Source organism: Borostomias antarcticus (assembly GCF_949987555.1).
Source record: "Borostomias antarcticus genome assembly, chromosome: 11".
Lineage (NCBI taxonomy): Eukaryota > Metazoa > Chordata > Actinopteri > Stomiiformes > Stomiidae > Borostomias > Borostomias antarcticus.
The window spans coordinates 16,877,264-16,896,128 of NC_140244.1; the positions used below are offsets into that span (position 1 = coordinate 16,877,264).

General features: G+C 46.3%; 1 protein-coding gene across 2 annotated transcripts in view; it reads right to left on the bottom strand.

Annotated features, from left to right (window-relative positions):
• Positions 1–18,205, bottom strand: part of prkar2aa (protein kinase, cAMP-dependent, regulatory, type II, alpha A) — a 43,899-nt gene extending 25,694 nt beyond the window's left edge. The window contains exons 1-2 of one of the 2 annotated variants that reach the window (XM_084445285.1): positions 17,563–18,205; positions 16,613–16,885 (exon numbers count right to left, since the gene is read on the bottom strand). In XM_084445285.1, the coding sequence (XP_084301411.1) occupies positions 16,613–16,865 (253 nt within the window). In that variant the 5' untranslated portion in view covers positions 16,866–16,885; positions 17,563–18,205. Of the gene's footprint in view, positions 1–16,612; positions 16,890–17,562 lie in introns of both variants that reach the window. The other variant, XM_084445284.1, reaches the window with a different exon arrangement.
• Between the last annotated feature and the right edge of the window lie 660 nt (positions 18,206–18,865).

The following is an 18,865-nucleotide window of genomic DNA, read 5'->3' on the forward strand; positions in this document are numbered from 1 at the left end:
TTGGTTGGTCCCTGGGCGCGTCCCAGCATGCACCCTGCCTACTGTCTGCTCCCGGCTGCCCTTGGGGGAAGGACGACGGGATGGGTTAAGAGCAGAGAGGAGTTTCATTGGTGGATGCTTCAGCCATGTCGTGTGTGTGTGTGTTTCGTCGCCTATACAGTACAGTGTGATGTGCCGCCTCTCACTACGTGACAAAAAGATGTTTGTTCTTGTTATGACTCCTTTAAAAATCACCTGAAGGCATGTATTAAAGCAGACATGTGATGATCACTCTGAATGGCGGTCTGATTCTGCCTTTTCCCTTGAGCTAGGCATACATCTCAATTCTCTGTCTGTCCAGACACTTCCTTTTCCCCATCTCTTTGCTCTTCTGCTCTGTTGTGTGTTTGTGCTGCATGCATGTATATTAATAGATGTTTATACTGAGACACCAGGGACTCCTGATGCTACTGTTTAATCAGCCATATTTACATTGAGGCCTATTGTTGAATGTTCATTAATATGCACTGTCCCATCACAAATAAATAAATCTAAACTTCTCACAGAGGGCCAGAACGAGTAGGCCTAGTTAGATAGACAGGTAGGTAGTAGATAAACAGACAGATAGGTAGGTAGATAAGTAGGAGAATAAGTACTTGTGTGTATGTATGTAGGGAGGTAGGCAGGTAGGTAGATAAGTAGGAGAGTGAGTAGGCCTAGTTAGGATAGACCGGTAGGTAGGTAAGCAGGCAGATAAGTAGGAGAACAAGTAGGCCTAGTTAAGATAGACCTGTGGGTGGGTAGGTAGGCACATAAGTAGGAGAATGAGTAGGCCTAGTTAAGATAGACCGGTAGGTAGGTAGGTAGGCAGGCAGATAAGTAGGAGAACACGTAGGCTAGTTAGTGGGTACTATGCGAGACACAGATTGGCCGAGGTCAGACTAAAGCTGCATACTTTAATACGTGTTTAGCATGCATGCATTAACCTGGCGCTCAGTCTGTAATTTTGGCTCTCACAACTGTTAATATGTCACTAAGTTTTAATATTTTTCCCGGCAAGAAGGTAACCATGTAGATTCCAATATGTGGTCAGTTTATCCAAGTAACCCGTTTGTACCCCTGTAACTAGTGCTAATGTACTGTACATCTTAGCTGGTGCTACATCCGTGAGTTTGACAGAAATGTCAAACACAGTATAAACAACTGGTCAAATGATTAAGGGGCCAGTATCTCTAGCGAGCAACGTCAAGTAACTATCTTAGATAAACAGATCTGATACTTTAATAATCCCCATGGGTTTCAGCAGTGGAAATGTACAGGAACAGTGGAGGAAAGTAGCAACAGCAGTGGGAAAGTACAGCGGAATAAATATGGAGAATATACTTAATAGATTCAATTAAATTACAAGAAAAATATATACTGTATGCATAAATATATATGCATACATAAGTCTGTATAGATATGTATATAATACACATACATACATAAATACATGCATACATACATACATGGCTGAAAATTAACACCTGCCACCGGCCAAATGCAGGTACAATTTTCAATTGGCGACTAGATTTCCGAAGGCTGTCTGAAAAAAAAAAAAAAATACTTGGCCGGTAGATTTTACATACACCTTGGCAGGTGACTCACCGTGAGCCAAACAATACTCAGGAACACACAAGACGATGTGAGCACTGTTAGAGAGTCTGATGGCCGCTGGCACAAAAGAGCGCCTGAACCGTTCGGTTTTGCACGTAGGTGGGATGAGCCTGGGGCTGAAGGTGCTCCCCATCTGCCACAGCGCGTCATAGAGGGGACGAGAGGGGTTGTCCAGGATGGACTTCAGTTTGTCCCTCATCCTCCTCTCCACCACAGCCCCCAGGCTGTCCAGTTGTTGCCCCACGACAAAGCTGTCCGTCCTCACCAGCTTGTTCAGCTTGTTTGTCTTACTCTCCCCAGACCTAGTGCTGCTTCCCCAGCAGGCCACGGCAAAGAAGTGTGCTGCTACCACAGCCTGGTAGAACATCCACATCAAAGAAGTGTGCTGCTACCACAGCCTGGTAGAACATCCACATCAAAGAAGTGTGCTGCTACCACAGCCTGGTAGAACATCCACATCAAAGAAGTGTGCTGCTACCACAGCCTGGTAGAACATCCACATCAAAGAAGTGTGCTGCTACCACAGCCTGGTAGAACATCCACATCAAAGAAGTGTGCTGCTACCACAGCCTGGTAGAACATCCACATCAAAGAAGTGTGCTGCTACCACAGACCGTTAAAACATCAGGCTGCTACTCTCTTCTCTCCTATAGAGGGCCTCAGTGTTGTCAGTCCAGTCCAGTCCAGTCCAGTCCAGTCCAGTCCAGTCCAGTCCAGTCCAGTCCAGTCCAGTCCAGTCAAGTTTTAACAGTTGGCAGTGTTTCCCCTAGGATTCTTTTCACAAAAGCATTGCTGAAAATGCATAGCCTAAATGTGAATAATGTGAACTAACCTGAATGGAACATAATTTAGTCCACAACACATAGCCTAGCTGATGTTAGCCTACATAGTTACTAACATCAGAATACATAAGTAATGTAACCACAGTTTAGTCTATCTAGCTAGCTAGAGCAACCGAAAATATTTCATCATCTCTCACTCCCAGTCACAAAATGTCTGCTAATCGCGATGCTAATTTTCGCTATGTTAAACTCCATTGACTTATGCTAAAACGTTAGCGATCTAAAAGTCAGCTATTTTTTTGCTTTTGAGGTCTTTCAGGAGGGGCGGGAGGTGAAGTGTTTCCCCTCCGAGTAATGGTAGGGGAACACTGGTTGGTAAAATAAACATGTTTACGAAAACCAAACTTGTTTGTTCATCTGAACACTGGGACCTTCATTTGTGTCTGGATGGTGACAGGCAGTCAAATAACGTGTCAAACAAGCAAACATGTATTTGGGAACCTGGCTAGCATAACCAGTTTGTTGGCATTTCATTTTGACTGAAAAGTTGATCATGACGATAGCAGAAATATAGAAACACTCATGTTATGCCATCACGTCATCATTGGCCCAGTCCCAATGTCCACCCTTGCAGACTCACAGACTTAAGGGCGCGCTCCCGCGAAGTCTGCGAGGGCTTAGGGGTGTCCCAATGTCAAATCGGCAAGTGCATGAGGGCTCTCTGGCAGACATTTTGAGCCCTTTATGTCCCCTTACCGTAAGTCTGCACTTCTGCAGACTTTCTAAGGGAATTACCCACAGTTCATATCGTTGTGACGTGAAACACGGGGTCACCTGAAGAACAGCCAATAAACAAGCACGGACAGATCAACCAACCCTAATGTTCACGTTACAAAACAAAATATGTTTTCATGTTTTCAGCTGGACTTTCTTATCTGCACAAGTAGCCTTATAATTATTTTGGTTTCATTATTTTTAAGTATGGGTTATTAACCCCATGGGTTTGTATAATGTGATTTGTTTAAAAATATGTAGGCTATGTTTATAATTTACATCGATTTCTGTTGCTCTAAATTGCCCGGTTAAAAGAAGTATGACATTAATTACCCATTTCGGTGCAGTGTTGAATTGAGATCTCCAACATGAATATGGAAAGAGATGTGAGGTGCAGGAATGTGTATTATCATTCTTAAGTAAATACTTTTGGATTCATCACAAACAAGAATCACAGGCAGTAATGTAGTTCGCATATGACCACAAAATGAAATGATTTCAACAAGTTGAACAGACTTGTTTTGAGGGTAACACAGAGAGTTCTGATAATGTAAAGGGGATTTGACTCAGCCCAAAATTAATTTACACGAAGGCCTACAAGAAAAACATGTAAAATTGAAAAATAGCCCCACACCCACAATAGTAAGAAATATGTTTTCACGTCAACGTAATGTGATGTCGCAAGTGCTGTCCCATTCCTTTTTATACCAATTCAAGCCCTTGCAGCCTCTCGCACTCAACCACTTTACCAGGTGACGTCAATAAGTCTGTGAGGGCTCAGGGCTTGAGGGTTTAGGGGGGACATTGGGACTGGGCCATTGTGATAGTATCACGAGTGTTACTATATTTCTGGTCCATCCAGACAGAAATGACGGTCCCAGTGTATACTGTATTTTCAGATGAACAAACAAGTTTGGTTTTCGTAAACACGTTTATTTTGACTATAATGTAGATTGTCAGGCTAATCATTGCTCTGTCAGTGTGCTGTCATCTGTCTATGCCATCTCCTCGGCTCAGGGGAAGTGATGCAGAGGATTGTGGGTAAGAATAGCTAGAAAAGCCCACTGGCATATGACTGGATGCAGTATGCCTTCTGGGTACTTTTGGCATTCTGCATCTGACATACTATGTATGTAATCGGGACATATTAGATCTTTTTCTGACACACTAAATACTAAACTGTGTGATTTCGGATGCAGCCAGAGACTGTGGTGGAAGGGAAGGGAGGACAGTGGGGGTGAGCTCATGTGCTTATCGGTTCTCTGATTAGCCAAGGTCGCAGCCTGTCCCCCCTACTCTCTCTGTGATTGGTTGGCCAGGCTGGAGGCTGCATGGACTGCCTTGTCTCTGCTCCGGCAGCACAAGGTCAGGTCAACAAACAACTGACCCAACTAGCCGAGTTAGACGAGATAGAAAGGTTTATAAGTACGGGTACAGGTACATTGGAATTATTGTAGTCACTCGTCCTTACAGTATCTTATCGGTAGGGATGTCACAAGAACTGATACTTTGGTACCAAGTCGATTTCAAAATTCTGAAAATGTGACACTTGTTTTTTTCACAGTATCGTAGTAGCACATGTACCGGTGGGGATGCACGTCTTCCGGACCTGACGGGACCAGAATAGTCCTACTAGCGTACCGCTAGCATAGTAACGTTAGCTCACGTTAGTTCTTGGATTGAAGAGACATAATACAACACAAACGATTTGTCTCAGAATGAGCTTGTACGCGGCTACTAGTCTAGTAACGTTAACGAGACCTGATCAACTTTCGCTTTCACATTAGCCTCGTGTCACCAGGCTCTCCTCGGTAGTTTCCCATTAGCCTGGGGGGCTATTTGCTTTGCACTTGTGGTTTCCGGTCTAAGCAGACAGTGATCCCCCTGTCCAACAACAGGCCTACCCATAAACCTACGATGCGATGCGGCAAGAACTTCTTCTGGAATAGGCTTCTTCGTTTGGCATGTTCATTTTTTATTCTAATTCGTAGCAACTGGCGAGACTAGGCTGCTCGATTGGGCATTTGTGTGACAGGATACCAGCGGCTCTAGACAGGAAACCAGGTAAATAGAAACCAGTCTCTCTCCCCAGAGGAGCCTGGTCTCTAAACACTTCGCTCAACTAGAGATTTTCATTCAAGTTTCAGTGGGTGGAAACACTTTGAACGTTTAAAGAAACCTGCATTGCAGGACCAATCCCAAGGCCTTAGGGCAGAGTTTTTCCTGCATAGAGAATTACCAGGCCGCCGTCAAATTTGCCACCTCCAGCTTGACAAAAAAAACACCAAGACCTGCCAACCGGCACACATTTTGCATAGTAGGTTGTTTTCCATTGATTTATGTTGTAAACATGTAATCTGTGCGACCTTGAAATATAATTGGGAGCGCATTATTGTTCTGGTGTGACCTTTTTTCCATTCAGACGATTCGCTAGTTACACACTCATGTGGTGTCGTTTGTGGTAGCTGTGAAAACCAAAGTTTTTCTCCCATGACTTAAATGCCTAAACAGCCATATCTTGACTTAGGAGGGTCACAGAAACACAAGATTTAGACTGGGACAAAGCTCTCGACTTCACGAATGCATCTAGCACCTTGAGCTCAAGTTATCAAGATCCGGTTATAGAACAGACAATGCTTTCTCTATGGGAGTGTGGAGCCTCTTCTCAAGCCATTGACATGAAACCCCAGGTCTACTGTGTAGCCTACGGTATGTTTGGCCTGACAACCTACATTATAGTCACAGTGCCTTGATACGCCTGCACAAATGCTCTAGGCTGTTTGCCATTTAGAAAAAAATAAACACAATGAAGTCAGATTATGTGGGCTAATATAGTTAGGTAGAAGAGCTAATCCAGCAGACATTAGTGCATAGAAAATGTACCAGAATGCAGGAAATGAAGCTTTTGATGCCCCTTTTCCTGGGGGAGGACCCCCTCATTCTGAGCCAGGAAAAGCTCTGCCTTAGGGCATCGGTTTGTTCAGGTTTGAAATAGAACCAATTCCAAAGGCTTTAGGCCAAGGCTTGTCGCCAGCATTCGAGAGACTATAACGGTGTAGAAATAATCTCCAGACGTTCAGAAGGCGGAACTCTCTGATTGTCTGGTAACGCCAGATTACCATGCCTCCCCTCCACCTTGCCCCCCCACCAACACATAATCCTCCATGTCTCCCATGCCCCCCCAGGACAACCCCATGTCTCTGTCCAGCTAAAGCGTATTAATTACCTGCTCTCTCTAAGCCCCCTTATCTAATGAGATTGAGACGAGAAGAAGTCAGCTCACACGCGGAGAGACGGAGAGAGGGGGAGAAAGGGGGAGAGAAGGGGAGAGAGACGGAGGGAGGGGGAGAGAGGGGGTTGGTTGAGAAAGAGAATAAGATCAGTCTATTGTTGTTGGGTGCTTCTACATGAAAGGGGGGGAGAAGTGAATGAGGGAGTGAGCTATGAGGAGGAGGAGATCAAATCAAGTCAAATCAAACTTTATTTGTATAGTGCATTTCATACACAGAGGCAACACAATGTGCTTTACAGAGAGCAATGGACATAAATCCTACCCCTTAATTTTCCAGAGGGAAGCAAAAAAAAAAACAGTTCACCCAGGGGCCGAAAGATGAAAGACACCTGTTGCCTACTCCATGGACCATGACATCGTCACTCTCCCCCATATCCATGTGGTAGCTGTGGAAGACAAGCTACCTGGCACCCAGGCTTTATCTACATGGCCCCCAGGCTTTATCTACATGGCCCCCAGGCTTTATCTACCTGGCCCCCAGGCTTTATCTACCTGGCCCCCAGGCTTTATCTACCTGGCCCCCAGGCTTTATCTACCTGGCACCCAGGCTTTATCTACATGGCCCCCAGGCTTTATCTAATGGCCCCCAGGCTTTATCTACCTGGCCCCCAGGCTTTATCTACCTGGCCCCCAGGCTTTATCTACCTGGCCCCCAGGCTTTATCTACCTGGCCCCCAGGCTTTATCTACCTGGCCCCCAGGCTTTATCTACCTGGCCCCCAGGCTTTATCTACCTGGCACCCAGGCTTTATCTAGACTACAGCTCAAACTGATCAACGACAGCTAAACTGAGTGAGAATCAGAATTCAGCAGTAGGCCTACGTCATCAGAGCATGACTCAGCAGTAGGCCTACATCATCAGAGCATGACTCAGCAGTAGGCCTACATCATCAGAGCATGACTCAGCAGTAGGCCTACATCATCAGAGCATGACTCAGCAGTAGGCCTACGTCATCAGAGCATGACTCAGCAGTAGGCCTACATCATCAGAGCATGACTCAGCAGTAGGCCTACGTCATCAGAGCATGACGGTAAAACCCCGGCGTCTGCTGTGTCATGGCGCTACGTGTCGGCGGTTGGGCTGTGCTGACGGCAGCCTGGTCACGGCGTGGATGACGCACACAAGGGTTCCCCACATCCTCTCCCATGCACCCTGACACTTCTGAGAGAGGGGGGGGGGGGGGGGGGGGGGTCGGCTGGCGGTCACATTCAACAAGCTGCACTCCCCCAGTCCAGCTGGGACCACGGGGTACCGGGTGAGCATCACTAGAGCATTGCTCCAAACAACCTCTGAACAGAGCTGGAAAAACTGCTACTGTTACACTAACTGTACTGGCTCACTCCTCACCCACGACCAACGTAGCTGCTAGAACTGCGCCAAAGACGAGGAGTAACGAGGAGTAGCCTAATCTGTGGTGGGTTGACTCCAAGCTTCACAGTTAGCAGCTTTATGTTGTTCCATCTTCAGTCCCCTGTGAAATGATGGCCAAACGATGAATCTGGCCAGGGCTACGTTTTGGGGAAATTCATGCCCCAGCCCCACTTGGCATGAGGTGGGGTGACACCACAGTCAGAGGGAGGCGGGGCACTACAAAGCACAGCTTAATTATGGCACACTGACTTCATAATCAATAAACTTTGATGGTTGTAACATCAAAGTGTGTGTATGTGTGTGTGTTTGTGTGTGTGCGTGTGTCTGTGTGTTTGCATAATATGTGTGTGTGTGTGCGTATGTGTGTGTGTGGCGGGGGCAGGGGTAGGGTGTGAACTACAAACAAGAGCGTCAATGTATGCAGCCCTTCCTTGCATTTCCCCATATCTCTCAGCCCGTGAGGACGCGGGGGGAATGAGGAAGTACCAAAGTTCTTATCAACCATGTAGCAGAACAAGGATCTCAAGCAGAAAACTGCCTGCAGATGTGGGCCTGGCCCATCTGACTACTGGGAGACTCAAGAGGACTGGAATGGAAAGAATGGGGAGGGAGAGAGAGAGAGAGAGAGGCTAAAGCTCAATGCACTATAGGGATGCTAAACATTAGATTAGGCTCCCGCGTGTGTGTGTGGTTGCGTGTATGCGCCAAGTAATTAGGTCACCTGTTGCACAACCTCAGAGTGGCCCTATTACAGCTAGCCTGACAAGCTCAGCTCCTACTGCTAAATACTCCATGCATTTGGACAGAACAGGGATAGTGATAGGAGTTGGCAGCAGTGCTGGGTAGAGTAACAATGCTCAAAGTGATAACCTTTTTCAGATCTAGGGTTGGGTACATTTAAGGGTACCGACCGAATTACGTCGGTACTACCGTCAGTTACTTCGGTTACTACTATTTCCATGCATTTCTTACTGCTGAATTGGATAAAGCTTCTCCCTTGTGGCGAGTAAATAATCACTAGCATGCAAAAGACTGGTTGCTCTTGTGGCAACGAGCATCGACTCGTCTTCTTCGGCATGTGAAACATGGAGAAGTTATCTGCGCGTCTCATGCCTTTCAGGTAATCCAGCCAGGTAAACCCTCGCTGAGATACCACCATGACTGAGGAGACGTCCCCGGGGCACGGAACGGCACATTTAGTTTGAAAAAGTTTCCAGATGGAAGTTAAGATAAAACCCTACTACTCTATCCCACAGATGCAAGTTGAGTAAAAGAAAAGCCTCCAGATAAAACCAAAGATGTGTGCACATTGCAGTGATGTAGGCTACTCTTTCTACTGAAGCAAGTTGAGTAAAAGCCAGGCCAGGTCAAGCCTGGCTTATGGGCATACATAAAGCTGTTCTTTTGATACTGTAGTTCTTCTAACCACTTTTTCACGCTTTTCTTTATTTTAACATCACACATACATGCCTAATTGTTTTATCGCCCCCCTCCCTCCAAGTAAATACTAGTATTTTAAACTTGTGATTAATCATGATTAAACGAATAATTAGTGATCAATTCCATTTTTTTCATCGATTGACAGCACTAGTTTTATAAATATTTGTATTATTATTATTATTATATTATACAACACACCAGTCATATTTGAGGTATCATTTTACCAACTGATTGGACTTCATTCATTTTTTAGATTCAAACCCGGAAACTCAGAAATCCCTCATTTTCAACCCCTATTTTGAACAATGCAGTCAGAGTGCAGATATGAAATATACAATCAATGAATGATGCAACACTAAATAAGGAGATGGTCTAGAGTGGTCCGAACACTCCTCTTAAACTTTGCTGCTGCTGTCGTTGTTGCTCTGACCACGTCGTGGTGGGGCGAAGTATTGAAGTTTGGCTGACTGTAACTTACTGTCGGTTGTCCCCCATTCAAGGCTAAAAGAAGGTGACCGAGCCTCAGAAGTTGTGGCTCCTAGGCTGTGGAACGCCCGTCTATTGGACCTACGTTCTGTGGCCTCTGCTGACTCTTTTAAAAGTCGGCTAAAGACACATCTTTTCAGACTAGTCTTTGTCTAACCTCCTGGGTCTTTTTACATATTTAATTCCTTGTTTTTATGTATTATTGTTTTTTTTTACCTCCGCCCCAGGGGCAAAGGTAATGTTTTCGCCCGTCTGTGTGTGTGTCTGTATGCGGACAGGATTAAACAAAAACTACCGGCCCGATATGCATGAAACTCGGTGGAGGGGTGCAGCATGGGCCAAGGAACTCTCCATTAAATTTTGACCATGATTCATTCATAGGTGGCTCTACAGTACCCATATTACTGTAAATTCAGTGTAGTGGGGGATTTAGGTTTCAGTTTCCTCATAGGTTTCAGGTTCTTGGCGCCACTTGCAATACCGAGCTTGGCCACTACGCCAAAAACTGGCTGTTCCTGGCCATGGGGCTTGCTTCATGCACCACTGAACAACTTTCATTGGATTGAATGGACCGCCATCTTTGCATGCCTTATCAATTTCTTATAATACATCCATGATCCAGCCATGATCAGTTATGCTCGCGTCAACAGGCTGGTGTCTATTTACTTTATCAGCTTGATCTGGAAGGTAGAATGCTAGAGCCTGCCTACCATAATTTTTCTGTCCGGCGGATGGAAGATGATGCTGCAGCAGTTTTATTATTTAAATCAGCAATATTTAAATTTCGCCTTGTGCCTGACGAGACTACTGGCTGCAGTGTAGAGAGCGACAAACAAGATGCTAAAGCTATTGCTGATTATGGTGTTTTGTGCGCACAATACCACTTAGTGCGTTGTTATCAACTTGTTTGCTAACAAAGGCTAGAGCTACTAGTTAGCTGTTGATAACGAGATCAGCTGTTGCAACTGGAACGCTCACCTCGGGAGTGACCATTGCCAGTTCCCACTCGCACCTCCCGAGACAAATGGAATGCACCATAACGTTATATTTCTCATTCGTGTGGATAGTTGAAGCGATGCATTCTGTAGGTTACCTCAATAGAGTCCGCTAAATTACCATGTTTAATGCCCTATGTATACTATCTGTTAGTGTGAAGTGTGATGATTTCTGTACAGTTCTGTCCGCTGATGAACATTTTCTATTAGACCATGTTTCTGTATGCTGGTTTGAAATCCTCCTCCTGGTTAGGTAACTAATGTGGATAGCAACTGGCTAGGTAGCTGAGTTAGCTAGCTAGTTGACCTAACCGAACCTAGTGTAGCCGCGTGCTTTTTTTTACCAACAAACGTCTGCCATAACCACGCCCCCGCAAGTTTTCATTGGACAACCCTAACCCTAATCCTAACCCTAACCCTAACCCTATCCCTATCCCTAACCCTAACCCTAACCCTAACCCTAACCCTAAACCTAACCAATGAAAACTTGCGGGGGCGTGGTTATGGCAGAAGTTGGTTGGTAAAAAAAATCACGCAGTGTAGCCAGTTAGCTGCTGTGGTCAGAGGGAAAAACACCGAGCCTGACCGAGCTCCCATCCCTACCACCAGCTAGCTAAACGTTACATTTTAAAAAGCTATTTATTTACTTGGATGCAGATGTACTTGGGGTGTGGATGGGACATTGTCACGAAGCTAGCAACGATTAGCCGATCGGCTAACGCCATTTGTGTTTGGCCTGGGGATGGCTCATCAGCTAGCCAACTTCTGTGGCTAAAAAGTGTGACGTCTGTGAAATGCAATTGCTTGTCCGTCTATGGCCGGCCTACAATCCAGCTACATGCCGAATTCCAGCTTTTGCCCTTGGGCAGACAGTACAAGGCGCCCAGCTGGAAACTGAATCGTTTTAAATACTCAGTTGTGCCGACCGCAGTTAGAATGTTGAATTGGGCCAAATGAAGGAATAAAGTTGTGCAATAGTCAAGGTGTTTTCATCTCTTTTCTTTCACTGGGGGAAGTGCAATGTGGGTTGTGTGCAATAGTCTATGTATGTGCAATGTGTTGTGTTGTGTATATGTGCAATGTGTTGTGTTGTGTATGTACAATGTGTTGTGAGTAATATGTGTAATGCATTTTGTATGTGCAATATATTTCTTGTATTGTTGCCTATTTTTGAATTGTTGATGCTTTCTTGTTGACTAGGCATGCTAACTGGACTCTGCTAGATGTTTTCCAGACGCGCAAAAGAACTAATCACCCCCTGCAGATCAGGCTGAGCCTTCATATACTCTCAAACACAAACGTAACTCTTTCCCACCTTCAGACTATTCACAGCCAACTACATGCCTTCTTGACTACATTGAAAGAAATAACTCAAGAACACCTGTTGGTTTCAAATGTGTTTATTATAGCTGTAACCCAGTTGAATTGATTCAACTCACTCATTACAAATACTGCCCACCCACACCATCAAACCTTTTCAGTGGCATAGCTGACTGAAGCTGTGTTTATGAGAAATGGTGACGTGTGTTGGTGACTGAGAGGAAGCAACATCAAACCCGAATTGAATTAGTTAAACTCACTGCTCAGTATAAACACTTCTCTTGGCAAGTCAGAGGAGCCAAGATTGAACCCAGCATGGGCAAGTGAGCGTAAAGGCAATACTGCCAAGCAACACAGTGACACCTGTTATATAGACTAGTATCTCAACTTGCATTTAAACGATAATGTAAACTTCAAGCATTCAAATTAACTGCAGACACTTTCAGGTGGATGAAAATAAGTGTCTGCACATTAAAATGATTGACTTCATAGAAAACTATATCACGTCTATAGACTATAGATTTAACATGTCATTGGCTGTATAACTCCCACCTCAAATGTACATCTTGTAAACTACTGTCTGTAGACTATGAACCAGCCCACTCCTCCCTCCACTACTGCTCTGCTTGGCTGTTAATGAATGTGAATGGGAAGTCTTCACAAAACTAGCAACGTTTTGGAAATTGGAGAGGAAAGATGTCAAGCAGAAAGAGGAAACTACAAGTGGTTCTACAGTAACCAATTCAAAAAGCCGGTAGGAGAGCACAGCACATGAGAGGTGGTGGTGGGAGGTGGGAGGAAAGGTAGAGGGGGGGGGGGGGCGTGGAAGGGGGAGAGCAGTTGAGGGGGGGGGGGGGGGGGCAGGGGCGGAGGTCTGCACTTTGAGTGCAAGCCCCTCTAGTTTACCATTGTTTTTAATTATTTGATCATTTGTGAAGCACTGTAAGTAAGTAACCTTTATTTATAAAGCACATTTCACACAACAGCAGTCGACCAAAGTGCTGAACAGTAGTAAAAATAACAATAAACTGTGAGCTCTGATGTGTGGAAGGTGCTGTAGAAATAAAATGCACTTACTGACTGTGGAGTGTAGTGCTGGAACGGCCACCACCTGGTTTTACACACAACACGCTGAGCAATCTGCTCAACATAGGCCTATTCCAGCAGCTCTGCGTGATAATCAGGCTTTGCCATTAGAGCCATGCAGGCTCCACGCGCTCTCCTGCAGAGGTCTGTCTGCTGCTCTGCTCCTGCTGCTCTGCCCTGCTCTGCTCCTGGTGCTCTGCTCCTGCTGCTCTGCCCTGCTATGCTCCTGCTGCTCTGCCCTGCTATGCTCCTGCTGCTCTGCTCCTGCTGCTCTGCCCTGCTCTGCTCTGCTCCTGGTGCTCTGCCCTGCTATGCTCCTGTCTGGTGCTCTGCTCCTGCTGCTCTGCCCTGCTATGCTCCTGCTGCTCTGCTCCTGCTGCTCTGCCCTGCTCTGCTCCTGCTGCTCTGCTCCTGGTGCTCTGCCCTGCTCTGCTCCTGCTGCTCTGCTCTGCTCTGCTCCTGCTGCTCTGCCCTGCTATGCTCCTGTCTGGTGCTCTGCTCCTGCTGCTCTGCCCTGCTATGCTCCTGTCTGGTGCTCTGCTCCTGCTGCTCTGCCCTGCTATGCTCCTGTCTGGTGCTCTGCTCCTGCTGCTCTGCCCTGCTATGCTCCTGTCTGGTGCTCTGCTCCTGGTGCTCTGTCCTGCTATGCTCCTGTCTGGTGCTCTGCTCCTGGTGCTCTGCCCTGCTATGCTCCTGTCTGGTGCTCTGCTCCTGGTGCTCTGCCCTGCTATGCAAGCCTGTGGTAGAAGGACGTGTCCAGCAGTCAGTCAAAAAGCAAGGGTCCTGTGTTTGTGTGCTTTGTTTACATGCATTTAACTACATCCAACTAGAGAGGGTGGAGGCAATCCATAGATGGCCTATTGTAAGGAACACAAAGCCCTAAGTAAAGTCTAACTTGCTGACATTTGCAAAGTACTGATGTACTCCTGACTCACTCGCAACCATTTCGGTCGCTGGTGTGAATATCAAGTAGGCGACTTGCAGAAATAATACTGTGGTCAAGTCCACCATCACTTCGGCCTGACAGGAATCACATTCAGGGGCGGCTGTAGCTCAGTTGGTAGAGCGGGTCATTCAATGATCGAAGGGTCAGTGGTTCGAATTCCAGCTCCGACTGTCCACATGTCGAAGTGTCCTTGAGCAAGACACCTAACCCCAAATTGCTCCCAATGAGCAGGTTAGCACCTTGCATGGCAGCTACCGCCATTGGTGTGTGGATGTGTGTGTGAATGGGTGAATGAGAGGCCTTTGTAAGTAAAGGGCTTTGAGTGCCGCTAAGGTGGAAAAGCACTATATAAGTGCAGTCCATTTACCATTTACCATTTACAGTCAGACCAGTCAAACCAGTCGCCACGCTATTTCTTTCTGCGCCGGAGGTGTTTCAGTGTTTCGCCAAGGAAGTTATGACTCAGGAGAAATCATTGTGGAGGCCTTGACATCTCTGATACAGATTAACAAGGCATCATATATTCAGCATATTATGAAAAGGAAATCGTCTGTTTTCAATCACTAATTATACTTCAGAAACTAATTTCACTGCCAGCGTGAATCACTGTGGAATTTTAGAATAAAAGTTTGTTACTGTTTCCAATAAGTAATTCCACTTCAAACACATTCTAGAGGACACCAAGTAGACCCAACTGTGTCATGGGAAGTGCATTTTGAACGGGCATGAATCTCAAAGCTATATCTAATCTAGTCAGATCAATAGTGCATTCGTTTTGGTTTCTGGCATGAAGGAAATACATTCCCGTTTGAGTTTCTGGTGTATGCCAGAGGGGATAATTTGATTTGAATGATGCATTTGAATTGATTCAGTCGGTTTATGTGCCTCTGGTGTTCTAAGTAGGCTAATGCTTTCAGTAGTCTATATGTGCAGCCCCACAGAGTTTGCTGTATAGATCAGATTTAATCAGATAGGTCTACAAACCACAACAGTCCCACAACACTGTACACTAGTACTGTGTATAAAATACTACTGAGGCAACTACATAGTAATTGTGTTGTGAAACAATGTTTTGAGAAGAACGTGGGTAGTAATTTCCTCTGAGGGCAGCATCTGCCATGTATTTATCTGGCCTACACTGACCATCATAGCCTGGTGACTAGTCCATGGGGATGGCTTTTAAGTCCCAGTGTCACCATTCTGTCTTTCCTCACACACCCCCTTTCAACACAGCCCATCATATCCCCCTTTCTGTCTCAAACACTCACTCACCCTTTATCTTTATCCTCTCCTCGCTCGGTCTATGAACTCATCCCTTTCTGCTCCATCTCATCTCAGACTTAATCATTTCACCAGCAATACTCATCGTTCACTCATATCATTCACTGTTAACGTCAGGCTTGCCCAAGAGCACAGCAGAGAGTGACTGAGACTGACCCTCTCCAGAGAGAGAGAGAGAGAGAGAGAGAGAGAGTGACAGACTGACCCTCTCCAGAGAGAGCGAGCGAGAGAGAGAGAGAGAGAGAGAGAGTGACTGAGACTGACCCTCTCCAGAGAGAGCGAGCGAGCGAGCGAGCGAGCGAGCGAGAGAGAGAGCGAGAGAGAGTGAAACTGACCCTCTCCAGAGAGAGCGAGCGAGAGAGCGGGCGAGAGAGAGAGTGAGACTGACCCTCTCCAGAGAGAGAGTGACTGACCCTCTCCAGAGAGAGGGGGGGGGGGGTTCAACCAAACAATCATAAATCCAGTCCATTAGCATTCGTGGTTAGAAAAACATTGTCTGCTATAGCGATCTAAACAGAGAGAGAGAGAGAGAGAGAGAGAGAGAGAGAGAGAGAGAGAGATTCAGGAATGCTGGCTGAATCTCTATCATGGATGTGTGACTCTTTCGTTCCGGCAACATATGCCTGTACTTCTGCTCCAACTATGTACATATCACCACACTGGAATCCAGACTTGTGTAATCAAGTAATAACACATGCCTCTCAAACTGCCCTCACACCATCAGATGAAGTAATCTACCAACAACTACAACAACAGCAGCAGCAGCCAAATACAGCTGGTGATTTAAGTTAAACGAATCCCATTCGGTCCCCAGCAGCTGAGCCACTCACAACTAACATCAGCATCTCCAGCACAGTTCTGCTCATTGACAAAAGCAGAGCGTCCATTCACAGAGCAGCAGCCCAGAACACCGGTGAGAGCTGATCTGGGTCATGTTGCTCTCAGCTGCACAGAGTTGTAGAGAGAGAGTCTAGCATCTTAAGTCCTAGCTGCTCGCATGCTATGAGGTGGGGGGGCTATACTGTCAGAAGGGATGGGAGCTTCTTCAATCACACACACACACACACACACACGCACGCACGCACAACCCCCATGGGAAACATGTAGGTTTAATACTACTGGAAGGGGATGACAGGGAAGAGCGGTATAATCGTACCGCTCATTCACAGCTTGGTGCCGAGTCTCGGTCTAGGCAGTCACTTACGCTCGAAGTCAGAATCATCATCCTCGTCATCCTCGTCTCCGTTGGATTCTGTCTGCATCGGCTCCCCATCGAACATCACTCCTTTCCCGGTTGGTTTGACAGCACCTCCGGCCCCATCCTGGTTTCTGGTTTCTCGCAAGCGAGTAAAATATTGTACGGCGAATTCCACCAGATCCGTTGGCCTTTGCCGGAGCACCTCCACGGTGTAGCCTTGCAGCAGTTCCGTCAATCCCACCGGGATCTCGATACTCATGACTGTTTCGGTGGTACTGCCTATCTGGAAAGGTGTTCATAGAAAGAACAAATTCAGTCCATGAATGAGTTACTAGCTCGTTAGGAGTCGAGACCATAGCTAAAGACTTGTAGCTCCTCTCTGTCACAGTTGTTAAAGCCACAGCTTCATAGACTGGTTTGCTCGCAGACAGTATGTATGATGACCATCCCATGAAGGTTGCGCTAATCAGTTCCTTGATAGAAATGTCTAATGATCTAAATGATATGCGATCGTGAATATGACTAGTGAGTAGTGTGTCAGATGTGTACAGTATAGCAAAACAACGACAGAAATAATAAGCTCCAATGACAAGTAGCCATCGTTAAGGCTAACGTTACCCACAGTAGCAAAACAAATGGATGACAAATGATGGGTTAGACGTGCTGCACACAGTCATTAGACTAAACATTAGCCACCCAACGTAAGCATTGCAAGAGAAAATCTCTGAGGCTTTAGCGCTGGTAAGCCAACAGCTAACCGTTACCCACTAGCATAACGTTAACCTTTTCACAGCTAAGGTAAGGCACGCTAGCTAAAGCTAAAGTTAGTTAGTTAGCAAGCCGGTGGCCGATTATCAAGTCACCGACTCGAGGAGCTAGCAAGCCTAATGTTAGTTAACCGTTGCTAAGCAAGCTAAGGTAACGTAACCAGCCAGTTGGCGATAACGTTAACTTACGTGTGTGGATCTGTCGCCGGCTAACGCCGTTAGCCAGTCCTCTCCTCCTCGCTGTCTTCCCAACTCTCTTTATTTCGCCTCCTCTTTCTGGCCCGTCTCTTTGCCAGTGTAGCGACCGAGCCCCGCCAGCTAGAAAACTCGACCCGTTCAATACCACCGGTATAAAGCCGACCACCGAGCTAGCTAGCCTTCTAGCACCGCTAGCTAACTGAGAGGACCTGTCAGTCGCGAGCCTCTCCTTCACCAGCGACGTCCTTACGCAGAGGACTTGAAGAGCCAACTAGCCACTAGTTAGAAAGGGAGGGTGGGACTTGGCAATGGGTTTACTAACGTTAGCCGGTTCGAATACCGGGCCGACTAGGCTACTACTGTAGTTCGCAGTTCGCTAGCTAGCTTTCTAGCTGACTTGCTATAGCTAGCTAGCTGACTAGCGACCGCTGTATCGTTCAGACTTTGGCGTATGGCAACTCAAACCCGGCGTACCGTTATTCCAAGCTTTTGCGTGCGAGAAACGGCGGAGGGGAACTAAAATATGAACTATCTAAATCTATCCGCAAGATCGACCCACAGAATGCGATGTGACCACTGAAAAAGATGCGAAAAACCTTATATTCGATAAATCGTTTTGTGCCTCCAGGAGAGGCTCCTCGTTTCGCTCCACACGGGCAGGCACGAGCGTCAGTTCAGGGGCGTGGTCAGCTGTCACTTCACCAGGCTCGACCACTGCATCTGACTTTGAGTGACAAGCCGAGAAACCAACCACATCAAGACCTACATCACACCAGAATCAATCACTCGCATTTATAGCTAAAGTGGGCGTGAATAGAGGCGGGACGATAATGCAGAAGATGAGGCACACGCCCACGCAAGCGACAGACGCTGGCCATTGGTGACCCCTACCTGATGAATAGGAATGGACGATGCAAAGAGAGTGCTATGTTTCACATTAAAACTGTTGTGACAGGTCCTACATGCTACACGATACCTGAGCAGATGCTTATTGTTCTCAAAGGCAAGTTCGTGGCATAGGATCACAAAAGCAACGTAGGCTACTGATGGTTTGTTCAATCATTCCACGATGATCAGATAAATCAAGGAAATATATGATAAATAAATATATTTGAACAACTCTGCTTTAATGGTCAGCGGACATATAGCCGACATATAGATTAATTAGGGACATTTGGGGTAGAGACCCTGTGACTGACATTCCTTTCACGAGCCTTTTTTTTACAGTATCCCTGCGTTTATAGAGCACTACCCACGCAGCTCACGGCCGGGCCTGGTATGGGCGGCTGCCTCC